This window comes from Osmia bicornis, chromosome 14, assembly GCF_907164935.1.
Source record: "Osmia bicornis bicornis chromosome 14, iOsmBic2.1, whole genome shotgun sequence".
NCBI lineage: Eukaryota > Metazoa > Arthropoda > Insecta > Hymenoptera > Megachilidae > Osmia > Osmia bicornis.
Genome location: NC_060229.1, coordinates 6,605,014 through 6,632,563, shown reverse-complemented (window position 1 = coordinate 6,632,563; position 27,550 = coordinate 6,605,014). Strand labels below are relative to the sequence as shown.

The following is a 27,550-nucleotide window of genomic DNA, read 5'->3' as shown; positions in this document are numbered from 1 at the left end:
CCAGAAAATTATATATTTCCACTTATGCTTTGAGGATTAGTGCTGAAGAGTTTCTAAAAACAAGAGGAAAGTATTAGACAAAATTGTTACCTACAAGACTCGATCATTTTAGGGTTAATCAAAGAAATTCATGAAAAATTGCAGTAGGAAAATAAATAATTTTAATTCATTAAATATCGTCAGTTTCCAAAAAATTTTACAATCATTTGTGATGTCCAGTAATAAAATAATCTCTACTTCAAGAAATGCTGTATCACTCTTAGTACGATGTTTCCCGCCACTTCACTTGGCAGATAGGGATGACGCAACTGCAAAATAACGTTTCCAAAGTATATAAGACCAAGGAGCTGATAGAGTACTCTTAGTTTCGTTGAAACAGTATTATACAGCGAGCCTTCTTCAATCAGTACAGATCACGCTCTTTAGATAGCATAGAATTAATAATAAGTGCTATTAAACATATTAAATATCTATTGAAAATTTCTAAAAAAATTCATGGATTTATAAAATAGCTTCTATTTTTTTAATTGAATTTAATAAGTGGTGGAAATGTATGTAATGTGTAATACAAAATCAGTGTAATATACAATTGAGTAGCATATTGGGTAAATACAATTTTTTAAAAATTTACTTCGTGCCTCATTTCACATTTTTCTTAATCATTTAAAATCAATTTATTATTTAATCATTTACAGTGAATAATCAAATTAATTATTAGAAATCTTATTATTAAAAATTATTTATTAAACGTCTGTTATTTGAACTATTACGTTTCCATTATATTTTTTATACATATTTACATTAGCTAAGTTTAATTATGTTACATAATTGTAATGGGCAATTGTTAATTAGAAATTATCAACTGCAATGCCAGGTTAATCGGAGCTCGTGGAGGGGGGACTGCAGCTATCGATTCCACTTTCTATGGTACCCCCTTCTAAACCTTTCATTAGTATGTCAAAAAATATGTAATAAATTTGTTTTACCTTTTTCCCTTTCTTTACTATTCAGTGTTATTTAATTTTACTTAAAATAAATTTCAATTTTTGAACCATGATTATCAAACAATGAGGCCTTCTAAAATTTGATAGTCCTTGAACGCTTTATATTAAAATCATGTCCTGATCCAGTATAAAAATCTGCATGCTGCAAAATCATTGAAATTAATTGTACTTGATTTTCTAACTGCTATATAAACCGGTTGCCGGCTTTTAGAGTGTTGTTTGTAGAAACATTAGATAAGTGAAGAATAAATACTAATGCATACCCTGCCAGGGACACACACGTATAGGCAACATTTAATGCAATAGTACCGATAGATTTTAATGAATATCTCGTAAATTAAATAAGATCGAGCGGGAATTATTTGTAAAAAAGTTGTTCAAAATGTTAATCCCTATAACATACCTAAAAATCGTTAAAAATCGGTGAAGTAGACACACTTTTCAATACCACTGAAATGTATTGCAAATAAAATTAGATAACATTTAATCGTACAGAAAAATCCAGAAAGAAATAATAATGGAGGACAAACATAAAAAAGATACAGATTTTAATAGTTTAATAATTCAAACTATTTAAAACAATAGGATTTCTTTTTGCAATAGGAAATGGATTAAAAATCTACAAGACTGCGTATTACAAGTTTTGAAATATTTAGATCATCATAGAATGATGAAAATTCATACAATTAGTATCGTGAAAAATCGTCAAATCATTGTCATGAAAAAATCATTAGATTATCGTTAACTAGATTCAACAAATCATCAAATCACTATTATGAAAAATTATTAAATCATTCTCGTAAAGAAAGTCATTAAATCATCATTATGAAAGGTAATCATGAATCCAACTCTTGTCTTAAATCGTCAGAAACTGCAAAATTAAGTGGATAGAATCAAAATGGCGAGCTACTTTGAAATTCTACTCTCTATCGCAGTGATACTTATCGCATTCTACTATTATGCTGTATCAAACTTTGATTTTTGGAAGAAACGTGGCGTAGTTGGGCCAACGCCGATACCATTCTTTGGAAACACTAAGGATTTAATATTTGCTAAGACGACAATACGTCATTATATAGAAACCACGTACGTTCAATATAAAAATGAACCAATGATCGGGTTTTATTTAATGAGTAAACCAAGTCTTATATTGAATGATCCAGAACTTATTAAAGACGTTCTGATTAGAGATTTCTCACAATTTGCAGATCGAGGAAATCCTGTTTATGAGAAGGTATGTATAAATTGTAATTTCTAATGATCAATTCATTATTACAATACTAAAGTACAGCGAGTGATCAAATTATTAGAGCTACCTGCATAATTGATTTTATTATTACTTTTCTATTATATTTCTGTATACTTGCATAATCTAAGTTCAATACCTTTACATAATGTTAACGGACAATTATCTATTAATTACAAATTGTCTCGTGTGCAAGTCTTCGTCTTGTAATTTTTATTTTTATATAAAATCACCTGTTTTTGCATGTAGAATTACTCTGAAATGTTATAGGACAGAGACAGGTATATTTAAAACAAGCAATATTAAAAGTAATTATTAAAGTAGTTTCGTGAACATATGATAGTGTTTGAAAATTTCTTTTAATTGATAGTGATAACTCTAAATTAGGAAGTTAGTATTTAAGTAGTAATGATAACCAAGTTAAATTAGTATTGAAAACATTTACTAGAAATATAATAGGTAATTGACGTTAACTTTACTATAAAGTACTAGAATCAATTATTTATTTATACTCTCGTTATATTGCCACGTGAGCGATTTGATATAGATTTTAAAGCATACTAGTGCTATCCTTCCACCTAAATTCCAGTTAATTTACATTTATACCTTTCATACAAAAAAATACAACTGCAAATTAATATTTTAAATAGCGTATCAATGCACATAAAAACACATCATTATTTGAAATTATCCAACCTAATATATTCAAGAAAATAATTTCTAAAATTATTTTATTTTGTGCTGTAAAAGGGTTAAGTGTACCAGTACGAATTTAACATAATGCAGTTTTTTTCATTGAATATTTACAGACAGAGCCACTCTCGCCACATCTCTTCAGCTTAGAACCAGAAAGATGGCGACCATTGAGAACGAGGCTCTCCCCCATATTTACATCTGGAAAATTGAAGGAAATGTTCTATCTCATAATCGAATGTTCGCAACATTTAGAAAAATATTTGGCTAAAGAGGTTGAAAAAGGAGAGCCTCTAGAATGTCGAGAATTAGCAGCAAGATTCACGACTGACGTGATTGGTAGTTGTGCTTTTGGAATTGAAATGAATGCACTAGCGGACGAGAAAAGTGAGTTCCGTCAAAAGGGTAGAGAATTATTCGATGTATCGTCTTTCGAAAACATCTTTAGAAACAAAATGAGACAATTCTTCCCTAAGCTGTACGCTTTGCTTGGTAATATAATACCCGACAGAAGATTCGCTCCATTCTTCACCAAAGTTATTACAGACACCATGAAATACAGGCAAGAGAATGATATCGTTAGACCAGATTTCATCAATATGCTTATGGAACTTAAGGCGCATCCAGAGAAACTGAACAATATCGGTAAGTATGAAATAATATAAAAATTTTGATTATTAATTATATGAAATTCAATTTCGTGGATTAAGTAATATCAATCAGGTATGGCTGACTGGCGACTCGCGAACCATATCCCCGCTGAGCTAGACCTGAGCACTTTCTTTTCCGCTACGATCGTGCAACTTCAACATATAGTCTGCCAGTTTCCCCACTGTTAACTACTCCATGGCCTGTTACCGTACCTGTTATACAGGGTGTCTCATAACTCCTGTAACACCATGAAATAGGAGATTGATGGGGTAGTTCTGAACAACTTTTTCCTTTACCAATATGTTGGTTAAAGCTTTATTTTTGAATTATTAACGAAAAACACTGGCCAATTAGAGCAGGCGTAGAATGCGCCAGCAACTACGAGAGCGTTAGCTCTTAGCCGCGCTCGGTCGTGGTCGTGAACAATCGCATTGGCACAATGTGGATGTCAAGGAAAGTGTGCGACTAATTCCATATTTATTCTTAATTTAAGACGAAGTAACATTTGTCGCACACCTCTTGATACCCACACTATGCCACTGCATTTGTTCACGACCACGACAGAGCGCGACTGAGAGCTTTTTCGTTAATAATTAAAAAACGAAACTTCAACCAACATTTTGGCAAAAGAAAAAGTTGTTCAGAATCACCTCAGCAACCTCCGATTTCCGGGTGTTATAGGAGATATGAGACACCCTGTATGTATATAGATTCCTAGCTCCCCCTCGGCGCTAGCGCTGCGCTTACGTATTATACAGGGTGTTCGACAACAGGTGGGCAAAATTTTAAGGGGTGATTCTAGGGATCAAAATAAGACGAAAATCAGGAATAACGAAATAGCGTTTGCGGCTTTGTTTTCCAGTTATTAACGTTTAAAAATTCGAGTAAAAAGTGCCAGAAACCTACAATCCGCTCAGCACCGACGACCGAACGTCAGCTGAGCAGGGGTCGGTACAGTCATAACCAAGAATCGTTCAATAGTAGAAACTTACCTCGTGCTATTCTGTTTCTCGGTACTGTTCCATTCTATTCTAATTACATTTTCTTGGGCGGAGACCAAGATGGCGTTTCAGGGTGAGACGCCCCCTATATTGCCCATTCTCGGTACTGCAGCATTCAGCTTCGGTTCCAGGTTATGACTGTACCGACCCCGGCTGTACCGTCGTCGGTGCTAGGCGGGTTGCTGGTTTCAGGCGCTTTTTACTCAAATCTTTAAACGTTAATTATTGGAAAACAAAGCCGCAAACGTTATTTCGTTATTATTGATGTTTGTCTTATTTTGATCCCTAGAATCACCCCGTAAAATTTTGTAAGATGGATACGAATTGCAAGAAAAAAGTTGGCTTAATCAATTTAGTATTGTTACGCATATCCAGGTTAGCACAAAAGATACATGAAATAGTTATTCGGTAGCAGAATTTTTGGACCATGTATTGACTCTCGACAAGGGACCAATTTGTCAGTTAATTGACTAATAGTGGAGATCGTATGTTTTTGGCGGAAAAGAAGTCAGTCATGCCTGATCTTAATTTTTGAATAGCTATTCTGAGTAAATCGAGACCCAAACAGTACGTCATAGATACATCTATTATTAATATCGTTTTCTAGAATTAACGGACTCTTTACTGACTGCACAAGCATTCGTATTCTTCGTGGCGGGTTTCGAAACCTCATCGGCGACGATTAGCAATGCTCTTTATGAATTAGCCGTGAATCAAGAGATACAAAATAAACTACGAGAAGAAATAATAGAGTACTGCTCTAAAGACAAAGGAGAGTTGGAATACGAGACTGTAAAAGAAATGGAATATTTAGATAAAGTATTCAAAGGTAGGTATGAAAGTTTTACAAAATATTAAAAATAACAGTTTGTAACAGTTTTCGAACTACGTATATTCAGTTATGGTATAAATCAGGGACGCTCAAACAAGTTAAATACACGGGCGCTTGAATGCCATCGGCTTTATTGCGGACATCGTTGGCCCCACTCGTCGATCGGTAGTGGCGATTGGCAGTGTACATACGTATGTACTTACGTATCGCTGAAGCAGTCTCTCCACTCCCAAACGATTGTCGTGATGAGATGGCACTTGGATGATATGCGGGTTTAATTGGTTAAATTGTGTAGAACCCACCCTCATCTAATCTAACTGCGGGAAATATGACTCACACAATTTTGCAATTTGTCGAAGCAGTCGTACCTACTACTTAGGTTCGTGTAAATCAAGGGGGGCAGTCGGCGTGTGCGTACTACCCCTCTTATCGGGGTGCCGTCCCGCGAGACATCTTGTGATCGTAGGACAATGCTGGAAATCAATCGAACCGAGCGGAGCATTTGAAGGCATCCCCTTGCCCTAGATTCTTGGCGCTAGAATGATCGCATGTGCCATCTCATCGCAAGCGGAAGTACCTCGAGCCCGTAACAGTGCATACGTGCGAGTATGGACTTATACGGGCGCCCGTGCGCGGATTACTACTTGCTGAGCATCCCTGATATTAATGCTTAAATAAATCTCATCAAATATTAAAAGTTACATAATTTATCCGTGTAGAAACGTTAAGAATGTATCCACCTCTAACAGTACTCTTTCGAAATGTATCATCAAACTACACTTTTGATGGCACTAAGGTTTCAATACCAAAGGGTACCAAAATCTGGATCCCAGTGTTTGCCTTGCATCGAAATTCTGATATTTATCCAAATCCTGATTCTTTCGATCCGGAAAGGTTCAATGAAGATGCTGTCGCAGCTCGACACCCTATGCACTATTTACCATTCGGTGATGGACCAAGAAATTGCATTGGTAAGTTGAAAAAACTTGTTATTACATGTACTTTTTTCGACAGTCATCCACTTTAAATAAAAAAAGAAATGAAATTTGTTATCTATTCAAATAATTAATTATATAAGGTCCGTCAAAAGTCTCGGAACGGTCAAATATCTCAGAAACGAATCATTTTTTTTATAATGGATAAGACAAAAGTTTTAGTTTTAAAAATTCTATCAGATTGTTTTATCCGTTTGATCTTGAGAGAAGGGCTCAAGATCACGTCAAGGTCAGCATGATTTTTTTAAATGAAACACCCCATTTTAAGTCATACAGTGTTAAAGGCGACTGCGAGACTTTTTCAAACCTCTATTGCGATCTTTTTCTTATGAAAGTTGTCTAAGTTATGAGCTATCAAAGATATATAGTCTCGATAGTGTTAGCATTATTAAGGGTAAACCAATTAAAGGTTTACATGATCCTACTTCACTTCTCTTTTCGTGTGTGGTAGGGGGTTGAGGGTGTGCAGTTTAGTGTGGATATGTGCATATGGGTTTAATGTGAGTTCTTTCGCCTCTCACCTTAATTACTTATTTATTAGCCAACCCGTACCAAAGAGTGAAAATCTTAGATACAATCTTAGATATGAATAATATGTTATTTACAGGTGCACGTTTCGCAATTTATCAAACCAAAATTGGCCTCATCACAATTCTACGGAATTACAAAGTGGACGTTTGCGAAAAGACAAGCATTCCTTACGAATTTCATCCAGCTGCATTTTTATTAACACCAAAAGAAGGGATATACTTGAAGTTCACAAAAGTACAAAGTTAATGTAACTTATTTGACATACATTAAATTGAAAATATTTTTCGTAAGTCATTACACATTATGGATGTAAAAAACAATATAGTATGAATGTATATTTGTTGCTTAGTGTTAAGATATCCCTTGTATACTAGATGGTTAATATAACCTACATGACGGAAAGGATCATAAATAAATTTTTTGAAGTTTTTCCTTCAGTATGTTTTTGTATTAATAGACCATTTACGCGGATATCTTTCATGGACAAAAAAAACGGATGATGTAAGTCGAGAGACGAGCGTATAGTTTATTTAAACATTTTAAATAAAAATTATATTTGTTTAAAAATGGATTTGGAGAATAATTTGTTTAACAATTTCCTTACAGCGACATTCAAAGATGTGATAATGTTGCTCAAGCATGACGGAAAATGAAATTCAATTCTCTGAGGGGAAGACAGGAAATCAATATTTCGTAAAACGTTGATATTTTGCGATTGTTCTTTCGTTCTGTGCGAATTACGCAATAAACGTGTTGATGAATCACCATCTCTTACCCTGCCTACCGAACATACCATTGTTTCTTCCTAGATGATTGTTATAATCCTGAATTTAGGTGAAAAATAAGGTAATTGTTTGCAAACTCTATAAACACAATAATTGTTTTTTTTAATTGGACAAAACGATGATTCTAGAAGCTAGAATCATTTATTTTCTAAACGACCTATTTTCATGGATTTGAGGATGGTACAATTGATACAATTGGTTCGAAACGTATAGTGAGTTACATTGAACTTATCGCAGTGAAGTTGGCTACAAATTCACTAACGCATTCACGCAGCGTTGCGTTGGTGAGCCGATTTGTAGCCAACTTCACTGCGACAAGTTCAATATAACTCAGTGTACACTCAGTCCCATCGAAGTTGTCGCAGTGAAGTTGGCTACAAATTCACTGACGCATTCACGCCGCGTCGGTGAGTGAATGCGTGGCCAACTTCATTGCGACAACTTCGATGGGACTCAGTGTACAACCGTACCGCACCGCGCAATTACTAGCAAGACCGTAGTCGCAAGTCTGATATATCTAACAATAAGTACTGTACAGACACATAGCATTAAGATCGAAATCTTAAGTACCTACGCTCTGCAATAGGGAAGTTCGGTAATTTGAAAGTTCCAATTTTTTTTATACTTTGCAGGTTTGTAGGGGATCTCAAGAGAAATATAGCGCAATTTTTGTTTTTGCCCAATTTCTGTTCTTCACGGTGAAAACACCTCCTCAAGGTAGATAGGTGTTTCCATATTTCCCTGTATATCTTTAAAACTATGATAGATATAAAAAACTGGTTTTTAAAAAAATGGGGAGCCCCCACTCCCGACACCAGGGGCCCTGATGGCACCACCGATTTTGACAGTGAAGTGGACATTGTCTACTTCAGAAAAGGGCTGAATCACCCTTCCCTTGCTGCTCCTCTTAATACTACAATACGGCAAGGCTGAGCTCGGGACACTGCCTGCACAATGAGTAATGAAGTGTAGCCTTTGGTATCGAAACAATCTACTATTACCATCAACGTGCGGTAGACTGTTGCAGTGCAATGTATTTCACATTTTTATACTAAAGTACAGCAGATGGTGTTCGTTATCAAGGCACAAAGTCAAGGGGTAGACACGGGTAATAGTAGCACGTTAACATTACCGGCAAAAATGGGTATAAACATGGGTTTACGCGTTTCCGTTATTCGTCCTTGTATGAGAACATTGAGGGCTGGGTGAGGGCTTATTCCAAAGAGGAAGGCCCAATGCACACCGCTCAACTCATGTTTCAGTAGGATTATGTTGATGTTTAGTAATATAAGCGTCCAAAGTAGAGGTAAAAAATCGACAAAATGCATTCGTGGAATCGAAGCATTTTTAGGTCACTAAAAGAGTGCTGTGATTGAAATCATGAGTTGAGCGGTCTAGCCACAACCCTTACCTGTAAATTAAGATCTATTTTCTCTTCGTTTGTTGCGAAATAAGGACGAATAACGGATGCCCGTAAAAGCATTCTCACAGACCAGTTCCGCCATTTTGTGGATAATACAGAGCAATTCATGTGACAAATTCAGTTCAGCTAATAGTTATAAGGTGCGGGGAGATCACGTGCCGTGTCTACCCCCTTAAAACCCCTTGAAAACAAAGGGATATCTAGTCTTGTTGGATCTGTAGTCACTGCACTGGTGAAATTTCGAAGTTTCAAACGGCACATACGGAGGACCAACTATCGTATACACGGTAATCCAACTGTATTCGAAGAGTTGTATAATTAAAATATTTAAAATTAAATGGAAGAGAGTTTTATCGACTATGGCTGCCAATTTTTTCTTTTAATTCAAGAGAAAAAAGAACTAACAGCACCGGGAATTCCCAAGCGGTCACCCATCCAAGTATTATCCGCGCTGAACTTACAATTAGCTTAACTTCGGTGATCGGACGAGAACCTTTTTTTTTTAAGGTAGTAGTCCTAAGTTAGTTTTTTAGTTTAAAATTGTTTATTTATGGCTTACAAAATATTTTTACAATAGTATAACTATAAATAAACCAATAGTTAACACAACTCTGATATATTTGGACGCGAGACTTATATAGAATTTTCTTATTCAGTCTTACCATTGAGTATTGTCATTACGAAGTATAGTACAGGACTAGCGTTCGTTAGTGTAATTTATCTTTGGTAAACAATATCAACTAGCGAGATTCTGTTTGCACCTCAAAAATGCCGTAAAAAAGGCGCTAACATTTGTTTTCTGTCTTATATTAAACTTAAGACTGTAAGCGAAGCGCCTCGCTCGGTTAATTAAAACGTCGCAGACGCACGGCTAAGGGTATGATTGTGAGTATTTAGAGGATCTTTGGAGGAGAAATCTAAGGCTTTAAACGAAAGTCGGATAGTCTTGCTAATGCGAAGAGCCTGGTCCGCGAAGGTCCGGCTACTTCAGAAGGTAGGTTTATTTGAGTGTGATTGGATTTTTAGAGTGCCTGGTCCGCGAAGGTCCGGCTGCTCTGCAATAGGTTTTTAGGTAGTGGAGAGCCTGGTCCGCTAAGGTCCGGCTGCTCCGAGAAAGGTCTGGCTAAGGAGGTTTCCAAATGCCTAACTGACTTCTTGGGTAGTTTTGGGCGGTACTTATACTAATTCTTAAAGCTAGCTCCGTCCAATCAGGGGTGCGTATGACCGACCGCGAGGGGTTTTTTATGACCGTACCTGCTAGTGCTCGGCGCGCGGTGGACGCGATATTCGTACGGCTTACTTAGCTACACTTAGTTATATTTTAAACGTATTTGCGCTACAAGACTAATTAAAACTAATTAAAACTAATTAAAACTTAAACTAATAAATAAACGGTAAATAACAAAAAATAATACTTTTAGAAACTTAATACTTTTGCACATTTGCTTTTTCTTTGAGCTTTTATCACAGGATCACTTACGCTATTGAAGGATCACAGTGTCAGACTTTTTGTTACTAATTTTGTACTTATGATATGCGCTTAGAATTTAGTTTGTATATTCACACCTCAGAATCATACCTACGACAATGCCCCACTCAAACACTACGACACTTCTAAGTCGTATGGTCGTTAGTTAAAAATAGGAATTTTATTAGAGCAGAAAATGGTTCTGGTGATGTGAACTCCAAATTCCGTGTTCGTTATCAAGGCACAAACTTAAAACCCCTTGAAAACAAAGGGATATCTAGTCTTGTTGGATCTGTAGTCACTGCACTGGTGAAACTTCGAAGTTTCAAACCGCACATACGGAGGGCCAACTATCGTATACACGGTAATCCAGCTGTATTCGAAGATTTGTATAATTAAAATATTTAAAATTAAATGGAAGAGAGTTTTATCGACTATGGCTGTCAATTTTTTTTTTAATTCAAGCAAAAAAAAGAACTAACAGCACGCGGAGTTCCCAAGCGGTCACCCATCCAAGTACTATCCGCGCCGAACTTAGCTTGACTTCGGTGATCGGACGAGAACCGGTAGTGGTCCTAAGTCGTATGGCCGTTAGTTGAAAATAGGAATTTTATTAGGAGAGAAAATGGTTCATCAGGTGATGCGAGCGTGAAGGCCGAACTCCGAATTCTGCGTCGGTAAAACAGTGATTGCTTCATCGAAAATTAGGCCCAACCAGTTATCGCATTCAACTAACGGCATGCTATGCTACGTCATTTTTCGTATACACCTAAATGACACACGTATGTGTAGGAGAGAGAAAGGGCGTTTCGTCTCGGGATCGTCTGTCAGACTCGTCAGTGGGGCTGACAACAGACGATCCCTGCCCCAGACACCTATCGTACCGCTATTCGGAACTTCTATATATCCGAACGGCATGCCGGAAGAGCACTTGCGAGAGAACACCCGCGATCTCGTCGCCACCTAGTGCTCCCCGGCCCGAACTCAAGGCGTCCGGGGAGACGAAACTCTCTCCCCTCCACTAAACGCCTACATATGCTACGATAGCTATAATATGTACGTTGCAGACAAAGTATTAAATACGATACTGCACACATGACCTAGAAAATGTATGAATGACCTAACTGCTTCAGCCAAATGTTATATATACATTTTTTGTAATATAACATAGCCTAAGGAATATTATTCCTTCAAATCGAATGTCTAAGTTAGTTTTTTTTTCAATAATATGTCCCGCTATTGTACTCCGAATTCTTATAAATCGGGTGCTTAAAGATAGTTTTTGGCTGCAGTTCCATGTTTCACCGCCCGTAGGAACAAAATTAGGATATATGTATATATGTATACCTTGAACGTGAAATATACAGGGTGTTCGACAACAGGTGGGCAATATTTTAAGGGGTGATTCTAGGGCTCAAAATAAGCCGAAAATCAAGAATAACGAAATAGCGTTTCGGCTTTGTTTTCTAGTTATTAACGTTTAAAAATTCGAGTAAAAAGCGCCAGAAACCTGCAATCCGCTCAGCGCCGACGACCGAACGTCAGGTCAGCAGGGGTCGGTACAGTCATAACCAAGAATCGTTGAATAGTAGAAACTTACCTCGTGCTATTCTGTTTCTCGGTACTGCAGCATTCGGCTTCGATTAAATATATGAAAATGCAGATCTAGCTCGTGAACTACTTAGATTTGAGACACAATTATTGGCTGGAAATAGGTAGGTACATGTGATAAAATACAATTCAGACTTAGAAATTTCCAACTAGAGAAGACTCTCGTAATCAAAACTGACTACTGGAAATTCCTCGCCAAAGTATTCATAAAATAACCGGAAGAGTAAAGGAAACGACTCACCGGATTATGTGGAAAAATTCCGTATATGAGTCCCAATTTCTATGGTTGCTATTTTCCTGTTGTCTGGTTTCTGGAGGAAGGAGAGTAGAACGCACACACCTTAAACTATTGCACCGATACACAATTTTGAAAGCGCGAACTATTGCGAAGTCTGTTAAACTAAAACTACGTAATTGTATGAATTTATAAAGAAATAAAATTAAACTGGAAAATTAATAAAATGAATAAAATAATAATCAAAATAAAAAAAAATAAAATGGATACGCGATGATAGAGTCTTTTGCCCTATTTGCTACTTTTAAACAACTTAGAACAAAACTCGTCTCTGAACCACTTCACGGACCCGCCGACACGCTGCTCGCGATTGTACGTCGAGGAGTGTCGCAATCTGGACCTCTCGGAGAAGTCCGAAATTGTTTACATTGCGTTGTTGTGCACCTAACGAATTAGGCAGCGGTATCGATGCGTAAGGAGGCGGGATTCGCTAATCGATGTGTTAGAAAATTCGACGACGGAGCTCAAGCATTGATGACCCAGCACCTAATTATACGACCGACCAGATGTTGGCCGATTTTTATGAGCTAGACCCCCAAGGGGTACGGAAGGATTTTTGGAGACTCAGGAAAGTCAGCTTGACTTTCCTGAGCGAAAAAGGGCAGTCCTGTTCGGCCTGTCAGACGGAAAAGACCGCCTCGTCACGACATTTGTTGTACCGTGCGAAACCGAAATACACAACTTTATCATCTTTCGATTTCGTATTATCTTTCTTCTTACAGATGGTGCAGTAGGGATATGTGCACTCCTCTCTCTATTTTAATCTTTCTCTCTCTAATTCGAGTATATTCCTTTACCCTTCCTGCCATAATAAAGATTTCGATATTCATTAAAGTATAATACATTTTACAAAATTGTTTTGATCCTAACATTACAGGAAGAAAAATATGCTTTCCAAAATTAATACCAATTACTTGTTAGCGTCAGCACGTGTTCAAGGGTTGACACGTGGCAGGGTCATTGCATTTGGGGCTTTTACCTGCTTTCCAAGGATTTCTCAGGATTCTTTAGGCTATCGATACCCCGAGCCATATGTCTGTCATCGGACTTGGGCCGGCGGTAGTTAATACTTGAGGTGCGACGAATTCTAAGAGTCGCGGATGTTTTGTTTATGGAACGGCGATAGGGAGTTCGATCGCCGATTCTCGATGGAACGCGCGTGTGGCCGATGACCCAAAGTCATGGTGCTGCATGGCACGTGTAATAAGATAAGGATTTTCTAGAAGGATCTGGCCACGGAGTGGGGAAGATCTTGCATCTTCTGGTAGGAGGACCATGAGGAACGGCATGACACTTACCCCAGAACCGTCGAAGGGAATCAATCGTTTTCGCGAAGTCAAAAATTTATAACATACTGAATTTAAAAGAATGCTAAATAAAAGATTAAAATTGCGTTCGGGACTGACCGGCGTGGAGGAAATACAATTTTACAGTATTTAATGAATTAATAGAAAATTCGGATTATTATAATGTATGTATAAGGAATTTCGATTATCTTCACGGAGCCGATAAGGAACGTTCCAGAGTGGTCAGGATTATCTGACCACACGAATCATGTTCCAGGTTTACATCCGGCAATACTCAGAACCAAAGACGATACGTAATTTTGGGCCGTGGAACCACGCTGATTTCGAGGAAGGAATTTGTTACACTAACAATCGGAATTATGGCTGGAAAAGATAGACTATTTCGAAATATCAAAGATCGTTTCTGCGTTCAATCAGGGGAGGTCCAGAACGTAAAACAATCTATCGATGTTCATGATTTCCGTTTATACCTCTAATGGACGTGAAATGTATAACGGATCAAGATGATGGGGGTAGACCCATCAAAAAGAGGACAGAAGAGGGGGGGGGCAACATGGCTTTCACCTTGATAGCTGACAATGACAGAATTGACGAATAGCAGTCACAAAATGCGGGAGATAATTTAGGAAAGGGGGAAGAAACAAAAGGGAAATGTGTAAAAATTTATGTTCTACGATAAGCCTGGGGTACTCTCAAAATGCCAAGCACTGCACTTATCGTAGCTCAAAGGTCATTCTATGCAAATAGTGATTGGTATCTGCAATGATACGTTCGCCGATTATACTGCACGTGGAGAAATTTGTTTAGTTGATATCCAGTAAGGGAGCTAATACCGGTTTCGCCCGCTGGGGTGAGAAACCACAGTTCTGTTATAGAAAAGGACAACTACCGTTTATAAAGTATATAAGACCAAAGAGTTGATAGTGTACTCTTAGTTTTATTGAAACAGTGTTTTACAGTGGGCCTTCTTCAATCAGTACAGATTACTCTCTTTAGTTAGCATAGAATTAATAAGTATCATTAAACATATCAAATATCTATTGACAATTTCTAAAAAAATCCGTGGATTTATAAAATAGCTTCTATTTTTTAAATTGAATTTAATAAGTGAAAATATATGTAATATATAATAGAAAGTAAGTGTAATATACAATTGAGTAACATATTGGGTAAATACAATTTTTTTTAAATTTACTTTGTGCCTTATTTCACATTTTTTTTAATCATTTAAAATCAATTAATTATTTAATCATTTACTGTGAATAATCAAATTAATTATTAGAAATCTTATTATTAAAAATTAATTATTAAACCTCTGTTATTTGAACGATTACGTTTCTATTATATTTTTTATACATACTTACATTAGCTAAGTTTAATTATGTTACATAATTGTAATGGGCAATTGTTAATTGGAAATTATCCACTACAACGTTAGGTTAAGGGGAGCTCGAGTAGGTTAGGATGCAGCTATCGGTTCCACTTTCTAGGGTACCCTCTTCTAAACCTTCCATTAGTATGTCAAAAAATATCTAATAAATTTGTTTTACCGCTGCTATTTTTCTTTACGATTCAGTGTTATTTAATTTTACTTAAAATAAATTTCAATTTTTCAACCAAGTTTATCAACCAATGGGGTCCTCTAAGATTTAATAGTCCATGAACGCTTCATATTATAATCATGTCCTGTATAAGGAGGACATCTTCAGTATAAAAATCGGCATGCTGCATACTTTATTTTAAAATTCAACTGCTATATAAACTGGTTGCCGGCTTTTAGAGTGTTGTTTGTAGAAACATTAGATAAATGAAGAACGCATAGTAATGCATACCCTGCCAGGAATACACACGTATAGGCTACATTTAATGTAATAGTACTGATAGTTTTTAGTGAATATCTCGTAAATTAAATAAGATCGAGCGGGAATTATTTGTAAAAAAGTTGTTCAAAATGTTAATCCCTATAACATACCTAAAAAACATAAAAATCGGTGAAGTAGACACACTTTTCAATACCACTGAAATGTATTGCAAATAAAATTAGATAACATTTAATCGTACAGAAAAATCCAGAAAGAAATAATAATGGAGGACAAACATAAAAAAGATACAGATTTTAATAGTTTAATAATTCAAACTATTTAAAACAATAGGATTTCTTTTTGCAATAGGAAATGGATTAAAAATCTACAAGACTGCGTATTACAAGTTTTGAAATATTTAGATCATCATAGAATGATGAAAATTCATACAATTTGTATCGTGAAAAATCGTCAAATCATTGTCATGAAAAAATCATTAGATTATCGTTAACTAGAATCAACAAATCATCAAATCACTATTATGAAAAATTATTAAATCATTCTCGTAAGAAAAGTCATTAAATCATCATGATGAAAGGTAATCATGAATTCAACTCATGTTATAAATCCTCAGAAACTGCAAAATTAAGTGAACAGAATCAAAATGGCGAACTACTTTGAAATTCTACTCTCTATCACAGTGATACTTATCGCATGCTACTATTATGCTGTATCAAACTTTGATTTTTGGAAGAAACGTGGCGTAGTTGGGCCAACGCCGATACCATTCTTTGGAAACACTAAGGATATAATGTTTGCTAAAACGTCAATACGTCATTATATAAAAACCACGTACGATCAATATAAAAATGAACCAATGATCGGGTTTTATTTAATGAAGGAACCAAGTCTTATTTTGAATGATCCAGAGCTTATCAAACACGTTCTCATTAGAGATTTTTCAAACTTCGCAGATCGAGGAGCTCTTGTTCATGAGAAGGTATGTATAAATTGTAATTTATAATAATTGATTCATTATTATAATACTAAAGTACAGCAAGTGATCAAATTATTAGAGCTACCTGCATAATTGATTTTATTTTTACTTTTCTACTATATTTCTGTATACTTGCATAAGCTAAGTTCAATACCTTTACGTAATTTTAACGGACAATTATCTATTAATTACAAATTATCTCGTGTAAAAGTATTGATCTTGTAATTTTTGTTTTTATACAAAACCATTATTTTTGCACGTAGAATTACTCTGAAATGTTGTAGGACAGATATAGGTATATATTAAAATAGTTTCGTTAAAATATAATAGTGTTTTAAAATTTCTGTTAATTGATAGTGATAACTCTAAGTTAGAAGATTAGTATTGAAGTAGCAATGATAACTAAATTAAATTATTATTGAAAATATTAATCAGAAATACAATAATTGACGTTAAGTTTACTATGAAGTACTAGACAATTATTTATACAGGGTATCCTGCGACTCATGGTCAACCGATTAGAAGATGATTCTACAGGCAAAAATGAGTCAAAAAAAAGAATAAAATTTTTTCCTCCGTGTTTTCGTTTTCGACAAAATCGAAGTCGAAAATTTACTCGGTACGTGTGCACTCGGTACATGTCGACTTTGTGCATATCGCTATACACTTTTGTTTTGGATCTCATACATATATATACAGAAACATACATAGAAATGACCTCGGTTGACAGTTCGACATTTGTGCTGTCTTATCATCGGTATGATTATTCAGTATTTAACAGTTTCTCAATATGACAGCTTATTTGAATAGTGAGTATACCGATATGATTCTCGCACTCGGAGCATGCTAGGATAAATTGAGTGCCGCCCCGCGCTTACTTCAAGAGCGCAATCCGAATCGCCGTCGCCCCGATAGACGACTTATTCAAAGGGTAGAACAATCTCTCCATGACCGTGGCAGTTTTTCTAGCTCCAGAATTTGATGTCCAAGTCGGGCAATTCAGGACTCGTAGAAGATTATGTTTTGCAAGCTGTTCGTAATGAACCTCGTTAGAAAACTTTCATCACGGTATGGTGTAAGTCGGTCTACTGTGGAACGCATTTTACACAATAACATGCGTTCATACTACATTCTTAGAATGCAAGGTCTAATGCCAAGACATTTTACATTACGAAAAGCATTTTGCTATTGTATGCTACAACAAATTTCAATTGCCCGACTTGGACATCAAATTCTGGAGCCAGAAAAACTGCCACGGTCATGGAGAGATTGTTCTACCCTTTGAATATGTCGTTTATCGGGACGACGGCGATTCGGATTGCGCTCTTGAAGCAAACGCGGAGCGGCACTCAATTTATCCTAGCATGCTCCGAGTGCGAGAATCATATCGGTATACTCACTATTCAAATAAGCTGCCATATTGAGAAACTGTTAAATACTGAATAATCATACCGATGATAAGACAGCACAAATGTCGAACTGTCAACCGAGGTCATTACTATGTATGTTTCTGTATACATATGTATGAGATTCAAAAAAAAAGTGTATAGCGATATGCACAAAGTCGACATGTACCGAGTGCACACGTACCGAGTAAATTTTCGACTTCGATTCTGTCGAAAACGAAAACACGGAGGAAAAAATTTTTTTTTTTTTTTGACTCATTTTTGCTTGTAGAATCATCTCCTAATCGGTTGACCATGAGTCGCAGGACCCTGTATATACCCTCGTTATATTTCCACGTGAACAATTTGATATGGATTATAGCGCATACTAGTGCTATCCTTCCACCATCATAGTCTATGAAAACGATACATTTTTATCTGCAGTTCCCCCTTCAAATGAGAGCTTGAGGGTGGATGAATTTGCCACTCCTACAGCCCCGTCGGTGGCAATATAACAAGAGTTTATTGTATTCCTAAATATCCATTTGCCCCTTTCATACAAAAAAATACAAAACACAAAACTGCAACTGCAAATGAATATTTTAAATAGCGTTTCAACACACAAAAACACATAATTATTTCAAATTATCCAATCTAATAAATTCAAGAAATTAATTTCTAAAATTAAGTTTATTCTTTGTTTCAAATACTTTGTCATTAAGAGCTATAGAAGGATTAAGTGTACCAGTATAAATTTAACATAATGAAATTTTTTTCATTGAATATTTACAGACAGAGCCACTCTCACCACATCTCTTCAACTTAGAAGCAGAAAGATGGCGACCATTGAGAAAGAGGCTCTCCCCCGTATTTACATCTGGGAAATTGAAGGAAATGTTCTATCTCATAATCGAATGTTCGCAACATTTGGACAAATATTTGGCGAAAGAGGTTGAAAAAGGAGAGCCACTAGAATGTCGAGAATTAACAGCAAGATTCACGACTGACGTGATTGGTAGTTGTGTTTTTGGAATTGAAATGAATGCACTAGCAGACGAGAGAAGCGAATTCCGTCAAATGGGTAGAGACTTCTTCGATACATCGTCTTTCGAAAGCGTCTCTCGAAACAAAATGAAAGAATTATTCCCTAAGCTGTACGATTTTCTTGGTTATATAATACCCGAAAGAAGATTATCCTCATCCTTCACCAAAGCTGTTACGGACATAATAAAATACAGACAAGAGAATGATATCGTTAGACCAGATTTCATCAACATGCTTATGGATCTTAAGACGCATCCAGAGGAACTGAACAATATCGGTAAGTATGAAATAATATAAAAATTTTGATTATTAATTATATGATATTTAATTTCGTTGATTAATTAATATCAACCAGGTATGGGTAACTGGCGACTCGCGAACCATATCCCCGCTGAGCCAGGCCTGGACATTTTTTTCCCCGCTACGATCACGCAACTCCAACTTACTTATAGTCTGCCAATTTTCCCATTATTAACTACTCCATTTCCTGTTACCATACCTCCTATCCCGTGTGTCTCATAACTCTTGTAACACCATGAAATGGGCGATTGGTGGGGTAATTCTGAACAACATTTTCCTTTACCAAAATGTTGGTCGAAGCTTTACTATTGAATTATTAACGAAAAACACTGGCCAATTAGAGCAGGCATAGAACGCGCGATCGACCACGCGAGCGTTGCCTCTCAGCCACGCTCGGTCGTGGTCCTGAACAAACACATTGGCACAGCGTGGATATCGAGGAAAGTGGGCGATTAATTCCATATTTGTTCTTAATTTAGGACGAAGTAACATTTGTCGCACAGTTCTCTCGATACTCACACTATGCTAATGCATTTGTTCACGACCTCGTTCGAGCGCGGCTGAAATCAACGTTCTCATGGTGAGCGCTCACTCTACGCGCGCTCTCATTGGCCAGTGTTTTTCGTTAATAATGAAAAAACGAAGCTTCAACCAATATTTTGGTAAAAGAAAAAGTTGTTCAGAATCACCTCAGTAATCCCCGATTTCCGGGTGTCTGCGCTGCGCATGCGTATTATATATGAACTCGTAATTCCCCTTTCCACCCCGCGCTGCGCATGCGCATAATAACAGTCGCTCAGAAGTAGCGGAAGAAGTGATATGAGGATCGCGGCGCTCCTTATCACTCAATCTCAATTATTCTCTTCTCTTCGGTTATTTATTTATGTTTATACATATATTTAAAATATATTTTAAACACATAGGTACATACGTAATATATTCAAAATATATGTAAGATGGATACGTTTTGCAAAAAAATTGGCTAAATCAATTTGGCATTGTTACGCATATCCGGATTACCACAAAAGATACATGAAATAGTTATTCGGTAGCAGAATTTTAGCAGCTAGTATTGACTATCGACAAAGGGACCAATTTGTCAGTTAACTGACTAAAAGTGGAGATCGTATGTTTCTGGCGAAAAAGAAGTTAGCCATGCCTGATCTTAACTTTTGAACAGTGGAGTCTGAGTAAATCGAGACCCAAACGGTATGTCATGGATACATCTAATATTAATAACGTTTTGTAGAATTGACGGACTTTTTACTGACTGCACAAGCATTCCTGTTGTTCCTCACGGGTTTCGAAACCTCATCGACGACGATTAGCAATGCTCTTTATGAATTAGCTGTAAATGAAGATATACAAAATAAATTACGAGAAGAAATAATGGAGTACTGCTCTAAAGACAAAGGAGAGTTGAAATACGAGACTGTAAAAGAAATGGAATATTTAGATAAAGTATTCAAAGGTAGGTATGAAAGTTTTACAAAATATAAAAAATAGCAGTTTGTAACAGTTTTTGAACTACGTATATTCAGTTATGGTATAAATCAGGGACGCTCAAACAAGTTAAATACACGGGCGCTTGAATAACATCGGCTTTATTGCGGGCATCGTTGGCTCCACTTGGCGATCGATAGTGGCGATTGGTAGTGTACTGTCGAGAGATGGAAAGTATATTAGAGAAAGGAATGCCGGCACGATTGGTTGGAGTCGGTACATCACGCCTCACGCACATGCATTCTAGATTATCGCGCGCTATTGGCCGATGCGATCACACACTAGTCACGTCGCCTGACAAAGAAGAAAAATGAGACTTCGCGACAAAGCGAGATGGTAGTAAGTAAGCGTTGCGGCGAACTTTGAACGCTAGTATGAAACGTGGGGACAGGGCGGAGCGTGCGAAGTACTCTCTTTGCAACAGTGCCATCCCGCTAATGTACTTTCCATCTTACAACAGTACTTATGTAACGCTGAAGCAGCCTCTCCACTCCCAAATGATTCTCGCCAATAGCCTCGTACTCACTTGAGCATTTTTGCCCGAACGAACACTTTCGGCGCATGAACGTTCTCTCCGTCTTTCCTAGCGGCGGTATTGTCTCCTCGGTCCCATCTTACTTGAAAGAGCAGCGTTGTAAGGGGAACCGAAACATGTGTTCCAGGAGTGAATTCCCCTACTTGGACAGGCCTGCTCTAGCGAGTACGAGGCTACAGCCGTCGAAAAGCGTTCGTTCGTGCTCTGGGCCTTCGCGAACACATTAACGGGCCGTAATCACTTGAGCATTTTTCCCCGAACGAACGTTTTCGGCGCACGAATGCTCAGGTCAGTACGAGGCTTAAGACGAAACCGTACTGTGGACTCGTGACGAGATGGCACTTGGATGATATGCGGATTTAAGTGGTTGAATTATCGTAAGTAGAACCCACCCTTCTCTAATTCAACTGCAGGATATATGACTCGCGCAATTTTGCTATTTGTCGAAGCGGTCACATATACTGTTTAGACTCGTATAAAACTAAGGGGTCAGTCGGCGTGTGCGTACCACCCCTCTTACCGCGATGCCGTCCAGCGAGACATCTTGTGTTCGTAGAACAGTGCTGGAAATCAATCGAGCCGGGAATCCCCAGTGACTACAGATCCAAGTTGAAGCTGTAGTCACTGGCATCCTCTTGCCCTAGATTCTAGGCGCTAGAATGATCGCGCGTGCCATCTGGTCACGAACGGAAGTACCTCGAGCCCGTAACAGTGCACGCGTGCAAATACTTATGCGGGCGCCCGTGCTCGGATGCTCGCTGAGCATCCCTGATATTAATGCTTAAATAAACTTTATCAAATATAAAAATGATATAATTTATCCGTGTAGAAACGTTAAGAATGTACCCACCTGGATCATTACTATTTCGAAATGCAACATCAAACTACACTTTTGATGGCACTACGGTTTCAATACCAAAGGGTACAACAATCTGGATCCCAGTGTTTGGCTTGCAACGGAATTCTGATATTTATCCAAATCCTGATTCTTTCGATCCGGAAAGGTTCAATGAAGACGCTGTTGCAGCTCGACATCCTATGCACTATTTACCATTCGGTGATGGACCAAGAAAATGCTTTGGTAAGTTGAAAAAATTTGCTATTACTATTAGAAACTATAGAATCGGAAAACTTTTTTTCGACAATCATCCACTTTAAATAAAAGTAGAAATGAAATTTTTTATCTATTCAAATAATTAATTATGTAGGATCCGTCAAAAGTCCTGGAACGGTGAAATATTTTAGTAACGAATCATTTTTTTTTAAATGGATCAGATAAAAGTTTTAGTTTTAAAAATTCTATCAGAAGGTTTTATCCGTTTGATCTTGAGAGAAGGAGGCAAGATCATGTCAAGGTCAGCATGATTTTTTTAAATGAAACACCCCATTTTTGGTCATACAGTGTTAAAGGCGACTGCGAGACTTTTTCAAACCCCTATTACTACCTTTTTCTTATGAAAGTGGTCTAAGTTATGAGATATTATTACGGGTGAACCAAGTGAAGGTCGCATAATTGTACTTCACATCTCTTTTTGTGTGTGTGTGTGGGGGGGGGGAGAGGGTGTGCAGCGTGGTGTTGATGTGTGCATATGGGTTTAATGTGAGTTGAACTTCGTTTTAGGGGACACAAAAATATGACTGTTTTTTTTATGACTTTAATAGTTTTTTATACGCAAAATCCAAAAATGCAAGTTGTAATTGTCGGAATGCAGCGGTTTAGAAGTTACACCTATCTGAAATGAAGCGTTTTTAGCACATTTCTAAGGTTAGCATGACGCCATATTGCATTCATCCTCAATTTGATTGGCCCTCGCACGGACCACACTGTGATTTCCGCTTAGCTTATTTGAAAACATACTGACTTTGAATCGCTTCAATCATAGATCCAAATAAATCTATTTTATGGTGACGACAAAACCGCCTCCACAAATATTCACATAAGCTGTCTGCAAATTCGTTATCGTGAAATCGCCCACTTCCTCTCATCCAATCTTTTGCCGGCCGCCAAGTGAGTTCCATCAGTACCTGCAATTATATGTTTTGCAAAATTGATATGATATTATCAAGAAATAAACGCGTTGGCTCTGCCCCTCCCCCTGCACCCCCTCCCCGAAATTATATAGTCCAACCTAACCGAATTCAAATGCATGTATAACAATAATGCAATTACATATAGTCCACATAGAATTCACACTTACTCACAAACTCGATACTGTGATTCACTGTTTTATGTACGAAGCCCTCTGCAGCTAGCCCCGCGTAACTTTTGAAACTGTCGGTGTGGATTTCGCTGCCCATAGCGACATGCTTTTTTATTATGGATATTAAAGTATTGGCTTCACGATTTTCGACAACTATCATCCTGCAATCATTTGTCTGTGTGTCGACAATCCCCAGAACCCAGTGTCCTTCCACTACACGACCGCGATTGTATTTGCGCTTCCCGAACTTTGCTTCGTCAATCTTGAATAACATCAGAATGACAAAATGAAAATAATTAAAATGGAAAAACTCAGCAATATGAAATTGTTAAGTACGAAACCTGAACAACGATCGGAGAACCAGACTCCGAGATACCACCCAATTTCGGTTGACCCGCTTAAATTTTTATGAATTGGTCGGTTATCATTTCGCGACAATGATACCACGCCGCTATTGTCGAGGGCGACGTCGTGGTAGCTTCCTCCCCTAGCGCGAAATCGGCCAATTCGTGTGCCGTATAATCATACGAAAAATCTCGCGGGAAGCAGTAAATCAGTCTTTAAAAAATGAAACAATTTTCATAACAGTTTACAGCATGAGTTATTTATTAGTTGAAATGCTGCAACTTACGTGATCGCTTTATGTAAAGGCAAGCGAATTTCGTCAAAAAATGAATCTACCGTGGCTGCGTATTGCTTGCATTTACGGCCTCCAGCATATGCTGGACACTGAAACCGACCAAGTCCATGTTCTGTTTCCCGGTACAATTTCATGGGCTTGCGGTGTTTAGGACACATCTTACTTGTGCGTAATAATCCTTGTTCTTGCGCCCAAGTAATTGCCTCTTCCTTTGAACCAGGAAAATTACGAAAGTTCCATCGTTCAGATTGCATTGTTTGTTTGCAAACAATAAACAAGTTAAACAAAACAAATAAAACAGAAAAGCAACAAATTAGTACAAGAAACACTAAAAAACAATTAAACAAACAACAAAAAACAAACAAAACAGTCAAAAACAAGAAAAAACGGCAAAAAATATAGCGGAAAACGTGGCACAGACAACTAAACTCTTCAAAGGCATTGAAAATTCTGAAACAATTCTTACCTGTAGGCTGCAAAACAATTGAAAAGATAAAAAGTGTAACATCTGCAAAACAAATGTACTAAAACATTTGATTTCGCCCGCTAAAATGGTCGTCACCCACGTGGTTCAGTCTGCTGCTAGCGACACCGTTCATTGGACAAGAAGCCAATATGGCGTCGCAGTAACGTAGCAAATGCACTAAAAGTGTCAAACTTTACACGCTCATAACTTTTAAACCGCTGCATTCCGACAGTTAAAACCTGCATTTTTGGATTCTACGCATCGAAAACTATTAGATTGAGAAGAAAAAAGTGGATAATTTTGTGTCCCCTAAAGTATAGTTCAGCCTTGGATTCAATCTTAGATAAAAATAACATGTTATTTACAGGTCCACGTTTTGCAGATTATCAAACTAAAATTGGCCTTATCGCAATTCTACGGAATTACAAAGTGGACGTTTGCGAAAAGACAAGCATAACTTACGAATTTGATCCAGCTGCGTTTTTATTAACACCAAAAGGAGGGATATACTTGAAGTTCACAAAAGTACAAAGTTAATGTAACTTATTTGACATACATTAAATTGAAAATATTTTTCGTAAGTCATTACACATTATTATCACCGATTTAGCTTTTATTATTTGATCTATGTATTCGACACCGCTATCGTCAGGGAACTCATCTGCTTACCGTGTCCGTACATGTGTACGAAAAACCTTGCGCGGGGACACGGGAGGCAAGATGTCAACAAACATGAATCAAACATAGATACATATCATATATTGTTTAGAAGGGAACGAGAGGTTCACCTCGGTGTGGAGTCCGAAACAATAAAATAACTCAAATCTCGTCAGTTTATTATAAAATAGTCTTGAGGTAACACAACAAAGGAGGTGAGGTGGCCGGTACACCGTTGCGAGGGGCCCGCGCGCTCCGAAAGAAATACAAAAGGTTTATTTCGGCCTGTCACTCGCGCTTCACAACCAACCAATGTTCACACTTAGATTTGAGGTGACCGACAAGGTTCGGGAATGTTCGAGAGGCGAGAACGAGGTAGCTGCGAGACGCGTAACGCCACGTGGCGTCGTCGAGGAAATTCCGTTTACAATGTTTTTCACCACAAGATGCGAGGTAACTGTTATGCGAGGAAAACACACCAATATCGTATCCCCGAAGTAACGAGGAGTTAGACGAGTCTGTATACCGACGCTAAATCTTCACCGAACACGTAATTTTATATAAAAGATGCGCAGCGAGATGTTGACTGTGTTATTACAAAACTCAATATGGCTCCGCGGTACGCGTCGCTCGCACGAGGGATTTAGTTACCGAAAAAGAACGCGAGGCGGCAGCACCTCCAGGACGGGCCCCGTATACGCAACATATACAGGGTGTTACCTGTAACGTTACTCACGATTTTTCACTCACTTGCAGCCATCTGATTAAAAAAATTTTAGAACAAGAGTTGCAGGGTATGAAGTGCACAATAGATATCAGTAACAAAAACTTTGAAAATAGTTTGTTTTTATGGCGAAGTCGGGGTCACCTTGGGTTTTATAAATAGGACCATATATTTTTCTTGTTTACTATATTTAGAGGACATCGAGACGAATTCAAAACACATATTACATAATATTTTTACTAACATATTACTTGATTTACAGTTTAGTATGTCTACAGAATATATATTTGTTGCTTAATGTTAAGATATATCTACGGCTGCCAATTTTTGTTTTAATTCAAGAAAAAAAAAGAACTAACAGCACGCGGAGTTCCCAAGCGGTCACCCATCCAAGTACTATCCGCGCCGAACTTAGCTTGACTTCGGTGATCGGACGAGAACCGGTAGTAGTCCTAAGTTTAGTTTAGTTTAAAAATTGTTTATTTATGGCTTACAAAATAACTTTACAATGGTATAACTATAAATAAACCAATAGTTAATATAACTCTAAAATATTTGGACGCGAGACTTATATAGAATTTTCTTATTCAGTCTTACATTTGAGTATTGTCATTACGAAGTATAGTACAGGACTAGCGTTCGTTAGTGTAATTTATCTTTGGTATTCGATATGATCTAGCGAGATTCCGATTGCACCTCAAAAATGCCGTAAAAAAGGCGCTAACATTTGCTTTTTTCTTATATTAAACTTAAGACTAATTAAAACTGATTAAAACTAAAACTAATAAATAAACAGTAAATAATACTTTTTAACGGTAGAAAATAATACTTTTAAAAACTTAATACTTTTGCACATTTGCTTTTTCTTTGTGCTTTTATCACAGGATCACTTACGCTATTGTGGGATCACAGTGTCAGACTTTTGTTACATATTTTGTACTTATTTATATGCGTTTAAAATTTAGTTTGTATATTCACACTTCAGAGTCATACCTATGTACATGTCCCACTCAGACACTACGACAATAATACTAATTTTGCGCATACAATTTGCTTGTCATACATCTTACATTACAATAAGGCACAATGCATAGGGAGTTAAAATATGCATGTTAGGTTTAATTTCCGATTATCTATCCGTATACTCTCACATTCATACCTATTTACAAGACTCATTCACTCCTCCCACACTCATACAAATATTTATTTATTTTTTTATTATTAAATACAGGGTAGTGCCGCACTTAAATGTAAGTTTGCTAAGCATTACTATTCTTTAGCCACCAGATTTTTTTTATATTACCTATTTGGTTATACTCCAATTTATCGCTCACGGAAATCGCTGTGCTATATTTTAGGATGCTTTCGGCAGACTGTGGAGTATATGTGATTGTTTTATTTGCCTTATGCCGCGGTACATGGTATAAAATCGGAACAGCTTGGTTGTTTTGGAT

At 37.2% G+C, this 27,550-nt stretch overlaps 2 protein-coding genes and 1 non-coding gene across 4 annotated transcripts; 2 read left to right on the top strand and 1 right to left on the bottom strand.

Annotated features, from left to right (window-relative positions):
• Nucleotides 1–374: 374 nt before the first annotated feature.
• Nucleotides 375–7,520, top strand: LOC114881006 (probable cytochrome P450 6a14). The gene is made up of 6 exons (XM_029197605.2): nucleotides 375–605; nucleotides 1,873–2,238; nucleotides 3,060–3,588; nucleotides 5,203–5,424; nucleotides 6,147–6,398; nucleotides 7,030–7,520. Exons 2-6 carry the CDS (start codon nucleotides 1,903–1,905, stop codon nucleotides 7,197–7,199), a joined length of 1,509 nt encoding a protein of 502 aa, XP_029053438.1. The 5' UTR covers nucleotides 375–605; nucleotides 1,873–1,902; the 3' UTR covers nucleotides 7,200–7,520.
• A 3,584-nt stretch (nucleotides 7,521–11,104) lies between these two features.
• LOC114881011 lies at nucleotides 11,105–11,225 on the bottom strand. Its single transcript, XR_003790200.2, has one exon. It is a non-coding gene; the product is annotated as a 5S ribosomal RNA (ribosomal RNA).
• A 3,449-nt stretch (nucleotides 11,226–14,674) lies between these two features.
• LOC114881008 (cytochrome P450 6a2-like) lies at nucleotides 14,675–25,296 on the top strand. 2 transcript variants are annotated; one of them, XM_029197607.2, is made up of 6 exons: nucleotides 14,675–14,978; nucleotides 16,279–16,644; nucleotides 18,819–19,347; nucleotides 20,620–20,841; nucleotides 22,238–22,489; nucleotides 25,083–25,296. In XM_029197607.2, exons 2-6 carry the CDS (start codon nucleotides 16,309–16,311, stop codon nucleotides 25,250–25,252), a joined length of 1,509 nt encoding a protein of 502 aa, XP_029053440.2. In that variant the 5' UTR covers nucleotides 14,675–14,978; nucleotides 16,279–16,308; the 3' UTR covers nucleotides 25,253–25,296. The 2 variants fall into 2 exon arrangements, with proteins under 2 accessions (XP_029053440.2, XP_029053439.2); XM_029197606.2 differs by having other exon boundaries at nucleotides 14,675–15,011.
• The last annotated feature ends 2,254 nt before the right edge of the window (nucleotides 25,297–27,550 follow it).